The following is a 6126-nucleotide window of genomic DNA, read 5'->3' on the forward strand; positions in this document are numbered from 1 at the left end:
ATATATACACATACATATATATATATATATATATATATATGGAGAGAGAGAGAGAGAGAGAGAGAGAGAGTGATCTACCTCTAGTTTCTCATATGCTGGTAAAAAATATAATTTGGCAATTAAAGTCATAAAATAATCATGGATACAAACTTTTGCTATAAGGATATTCACCATAAGATTACTTAAACTAGTTAAAAATTTGAAACAGCTTAAATAGTATAAGGCTTAGATTCTTGAGCTTTGGAGTCAGATAAACCTTGTTGGAGTCCCAGGTCTTCCACTTACTCTCTTTGAGCCTCAGTTTCCTCTTTTGTAAAATGAAAAAAATCAGATATTTTTAAGGGGGTAAGGGTGATGGGCAAGTAAAGAACAGAGGGAATTGGACCTCGGTGCCAACATTTTCTCACTGTCCACCCTGTAGCTTCTGGCAAGTGACTAACAGGTCCCTTAGATGGTATGACTGTAGATATATTGTGATGCTTACAATCATTCCAGTCAGCAAAAACTGATGAATGGAACTAATATTTGCTCGTTTCAAATATGTATTCAATCTTTTCACATCTTTTCTCAGGGATAAAGTTTTACCAGGATCTTTCCCATGCCAATTAGGGCACAAAGAAAGGAAGTTGAGTGCTTCACAAATTCAAGGTAAAGAGAATCATTCCCCCAAATGAAAACATAAACAAAAGCCCCTTAATATATCTGATAAGTTTTTTCTCTGAGAGATTAGGAATTTCAAGGGTTATCTACTGTACCCTGTTATTTGAGAGAGAGAAAATTTAATTCAATATCTAATTTGTGGGAAGGAAGGGGGATTATTTTCAAGTAAACATTTTCCACTCCAGCCAGGTGGCTCAGTTAGTTGCAGCATCAACCTATGAACCAGGAGATCACAGTTCGATTCCCAGTCAGGGCACATGCCTGGGTTGTGGGCTAGATCCCAGTAGGATCAATTCTCATCATTGATGTTTCTATCTCTCTCTCCCTCTCCCTTTCCTCTCTGAAATCAATCCGTCTTCTCAAGTCAATTAAGATTTTTTCAAATTAAAACCAATATGATGTAAAATTTAAAATAAATTTTAAAACATAACCATGCCTACATGTGCATTACCTCTCTGACCTCTCCTACTCCTCCTCTCCTCTTACTTACTCTGCTCCAGCCACACTCACGTCCTTGCTGCTCCTGGAACATGCCAGGCCCATCCAACTTAGGGCCTTTGCTCTAGCTCTTTCTTCTCTCAGATATCCACTCCCACTCACCTATTTAATACAAGCAACCTATCCGTCAATCCCTGGTACTCCCAGTCCCTTGACCTTACATTACTTTTCCATTTTCCTATAGCACTTACTACCTTCCAACATATTCTCTAATTTACATATTTATGAAAGAGCTGAGATCTTTTTCTGTTTGGTGCATAAATGTTTCCTCGGCACCTAGAGCAGCCCCTGGCACCTAGAAGGTATGCAATAAATAATTGTTGATGAAGCTGCATTAATGCCTGAATGCCTACTAACATGCTCAAAATACTACGAAAAATAGAAACAAGTTAGAGATGGTTCCAGCCCTAGAGAAGCCTTCCTTTCATTAAGGGAGAAAGGTGTAAACTTTAGACACAATTAGAAGGCAGGTATCGTTATCTCTATAGAATTCATCACTCTTGTACATGAAGATGCTAACACTTGAATGTGATATGAAATGTTTTATTTTGGTGCCATTTGGGATATACTTTGTTCTGGGTTGATTTCTTCATTTGCTGTTTTTAGAAACTACATTGTAATTTTGGCTCCAGTTAATGCATTGAGTATTTCTTTGAAAAAAAACTTTGTGTCTATACAACACATACAGACCTCAGATTTCTCTAGGTTTGAAGTCAGGTGGGCTGCCTGGTTCCTCTTCTCCAGGCCTTAACACTGAAATGAAGGTGTTGGTCAGCCTGGCCTGTTATCTGGAGGCTCTGGAGGAGAACCTGCTTCTGAGCTTATTCAGGTTTTTGGCAGAATTCAGTTCGTACAGTTGTAGGGCTGAAGTCCCCATTTCCTTGCTGGCTGTCAATCAAGAGCCTTTCTCAGTCCCTTCTGCATTCCACATCACATTGCCCTCCCACATCTTCAAACCAGCAACAGTGGGTCAAGCCCTTACTCTGATAATCCAAGATCCTCTATTTTAATTACATCTGCAAAATCCCTTTTGTCATGTAATGTAATGTGTTCACAGATTCCAATAATTAGGGTGTGGACATCTTTCAAAGGTCATTTTGCCTACATGTTTGGTTTTCCACCAACTAGTTGATTCCAGTTCAAAACTCATGCAAGGACACTATCCTTCTTAAGGAATGTCTATTAAGTACTCACATTTCTCTCAATATATTTTCAGAACATGATCTCCAATCAACTGTATTGTCTGTCCTAGTTCCATTAGAATATGTATGTATTCTTGAATAACTGTCCTAACTTAATTCCACTTCCCCAGCCTTCCAAGATGCCTACAACTTCTTTACCAAGGATAAAACCTGCTGTATTGATTTTCATGGAATGATGTGCACTTTAGCTAAGGTGGGAATGCATCTAACCAAGCATGATGTCTATAATGAATTAAAATATGCTGATATTGACGGTGAGTACTTAAACTTCTCATTTTTCTCATAAAAGCTTTCCTTAAATATATGTTTTTCTCAGTGATCTTATGAACATGAGAAATGAACCTCACTTCTTTGCCAAAAGTACCTATGTATGGGTTTCTCTTTAAGGGTATCAGTGAGGTATGTGTACAAGTTATGAAATCAATGTAATGCTTCTTTGAAAAATCCTGTGTGGAAGATAAAGGTGGTTGCCATATTTCAATATTGAATTCAGATTACCTGTCATCATGTACATTTTGGAGAGTGCCTTAAAATAACAGGTGCAAAGGCGTTGACAGTTTCACAATGCCATGTTGTCAAGGAAATCCAAGCCCTTTGTTTCTGTATGAATCATAATTACGACAAATCTTCCTTCCATCATTACAACCCACCTATATTGAATTTCAAATGCCACAGAATGTTTGTTGATATTTTTTAAAAATATATTTTATTGATTTTCTACAGAGAGGAAGGGAGAGGGATAGAGAGTCAGAAACATCGATGAGAGAGAAACATCAGCTGCCTCCTGCACACGCCCTACCGGGGATGTGCCCGCTACCCAGGTACATGCCCTTGGCCGGAATCGAACCTGGGACCATTCAGTCCACAGGCCGACGCTCTATCCACTGAGCCAAACCGGTTAGGGCTGTTTGTTGATATTTTTAGAGCATGTAGATGTTTTCTTTGCACATACTGACCTTCTGATTAGTAGCCCAAACTGATAAGTTGTGTGGGAAATATATTCAGAATATTATTTTCTCACACCTCTCCCCACCCAGCTGCCAGTGCCCTGTTCAATTTGCATCAGTTCCCCATGTGAGTCGATGTCACCAGTTAGTTAAAGCTTCACTTGTTTCCACTGACTGCCCAATCTTTCTCTTCTTTCATTGAAACACACACACACGATTCTAATAGCACTTAATTTTAGAGGAAATAATGTACAACTTGGGGATGTTATAATAATAGAAATGTTAGAGGTATAGAGTGGAAAGCAGGGGTGGGTTCCTTGCAAAATGGCAAGTCTCTAGGAAAAGAGTGAATGGATAGGACTGTAGTGGTTAGGAGCCCCTGGTTTGATGTTTACACCCCACCATTGCTTCGATGCTCTGTGGGTGACTAGTGTCTAAGACCACTTCAAGAAGACCCGAGCACATCTCCCACCCTAACATGCTCTGATTTTAACTATTAGATGGCCCATGATGTTTTAATTTTTATATTTAAAATATAATTTGATCATTAAAATACATCTTATATCCTTGTTTTGAGGCTTAGATTTCTGTTGCAGGAGATGGGAAAGTGAATTTCTCAGACTTTATAAAGGTGCTGACAGATAAGGACCGCTTCCTTAGAGCTGTGGGTAAGTAGAGATACTACGGAATATATAGCAGATGGAGTAGTTGCAATTCACTGCATAGTAAAATCATTCATTTCAGCCTCCACTGAGGAGACAAATCAAGAATGTGCACTCTGGAATGTGACTTACTTTTGTACTGCTTCTCCCAAACTGTATTTGCTGAGCAAATTGATACAGTTTCAGATTTCACTTTACTGTAGCAAGTCCTTCTCCAGGAGATACTATTTTTTTTATCTCTAATGAGAGAACTCAGGCAGTGGTGTAGAAAAATACATTTTTTATAGTATTTTAATTCTTTACTGAGTACATGTGCTACTTTGAGAGGCACTCCTTTTATAAAAGAAAAAAATTTAGAAAAAAGAAAAATGCTCTGTCTCATGCAAATTTGGGTGTACATAATTTACTGTTCCCCCAAAATATCCTCCTCACCCTGGCGAAGCCTCTGCCCTCAGTGCAAGGGCTGTGGAGAGTCTGCTAGAGGTTAGAGAGCATGTTCTCACATAAGGTTATAAATAATATGAAAGTAAATATTTTTATTAGTCCTCTAATGGTTTGTTTATGAGTTTAACAGGTGCCTTGGAAAATCTAATCCTATTCATATCATGTTTTCTAGGATAAATACATTCCAAATTCCAGACACTGTATATTGTTTTGAAAATATACCCATTCTTAGGCTATGCACTGTTCTTAGCGCAAACAGAACTTATTGCTTCAAGTACCTCTATAGTAACAAGGATTTGCCTGCAAGCCAGAGCTATATTTACCAACCACTCCTTTACCTAGAACAGGACAATTGTCCTTAATTATAATTATAATTCATGTTTGTGTTAAATGTATTACTATATTTACTTGGAGGCCATTGAACTAAGAGCCCTTTTTCAATTCCATGATTATTTTGTCTGTTCAATAATAAAAATGACCTTTCATTTGTTGAAAGTTTTTCTACAATTCTCAAGCCTTTGATTTGGTATTAGTTTTGTAAATACAATAAATAGACTATCGTTTTAGTACTTCTTTGATAGATGATTTTTTTTTTCAGAAAGCATTTTGAATCTCTTTTCCCCCTTCATAGTTCCAGAAAAAGACAAGTGTTTAGATTTTGCTGGCAACCCAGGGATCCTGTTGTTTGAAGTTCTATCAAAGCTTGTAGAGATTTCAGCCTTACCCAGAAAGGCTATAATAGAATTAGTAAGGTAAGTGACAAAGGGGCAAAAAGGACCTTCTCAGAAGCACCTCTGAGGATATTAACAAGGCAGTCTCCTTTCACTAACATTCTACTTCACGGGGTCTGCTCCAAAACAGAGGAGATGTGTGGGCAGATGGTCGTGTGCCACAACATGAGACTTCATTACTTTATCCCCACAGTACTGCCCAGCTCTGAAATTGCAAGGCTGACCTCAGACCATCTCCAGTCCCCTCTAAGGACCTAAGACAGCTAAGAAAGTTCAGCCTGTCCTACCTTAAGCTAGGGAATCCCAGGAAAATAAGACTTTTCCAAGGATGATTTGGGGTGGGCTTGGAAGTCTAGTTTAAATACAAACACTCCCGTTCATGCTAGAGCTACGAGGGGCTTTCAAGAGGTCCTTTGAGTGTGAGAGAAGGCACAGCAAGTTCAGACTTCCCAGAGTAGCCTTTGGAGTGGAGCAGAGCCAGATACAAAATGAATGGAAGATGAGGAAGCATTCTCACACCCAAATGAGTCTTTTTCCTGGGAGCGGGGAGGAGAGGAGAGAGAAAGGGAGAAACATTGATTTGTTGTTCCACCTATTTATGCACTCATTGGTTGCTTCTTGTGTGTGCCCTGAAGAGATCCAACCCACAACCTTGGCATATCAGGATGACGCTCTAACCAACTGAGCTACCCAGCCAAGAACTACCTGGTTGGTCTTGGGAAAGAGGAAGGAAGCCCGAGCCCAGGAACTACACATATAAAATAGTCAAATGGGTCCTAGTCAGTTTTGCTCAGTGGATAGAGCATCAGCTTGCAGACTGAAGGGTCCCAGGTTCACTTCTGGTCAAGTGCACATGCCTGGGTTGTGGGCTCAGTCCCCAGTGTGGGGTGTGCAGGAGACAGCCAATCAGTGATTCTCTCTCATCATTGATCTTTCTGTCTCTCTCCCTCTCCCTTCCTTTTTGAAATCAATAAAAAATATA

General features: G+C 39.3%; 1 protein-coding gene across 1 annotated transcript in view; it reads left to right on the plus strand.

Annotated features, from left to right (window-relative positions):
* Positions 1-6126, plus strand: part of EFCAB3 (EF-hand calcium binding domain 3) — a 19458-nt gene that overhangs the window by 5762 nt on the left and 7570 nt on the right. Inside the window, exons 2-5 of the mRNA XM_006770273.1 lie at positions 572-648; positions 2471-2614; positions 3904-3975; positions 5045-5165. Of these exons, the coding sequence (XP_006770336.1) occupies positions 572-648; positions 2471-2614; positions 3904-3975; positions 5045-5165 (414 nt within the window). The remainder of the gene's footprint in view (positions 1-571; positions 649-2470; positions 2615-3903; positions 3976-5044; positions 5166-6126) is intronic.

The sequence above is a fragment of the Myotis davidii genome, unplaced genomic scaffold (genome assembly GCF_000327345.1).
Source record: "Myotis davidii unplaced genomic scaffold, ASM32734v1 scaffold684, whole genome shotgun sequence".
Lineage (NCBI taxonomy): Eukaryota > Metazoa > Chordata > Mammalia > Chiroptera > Vespertilionidae > Myotis > Myotis davidii.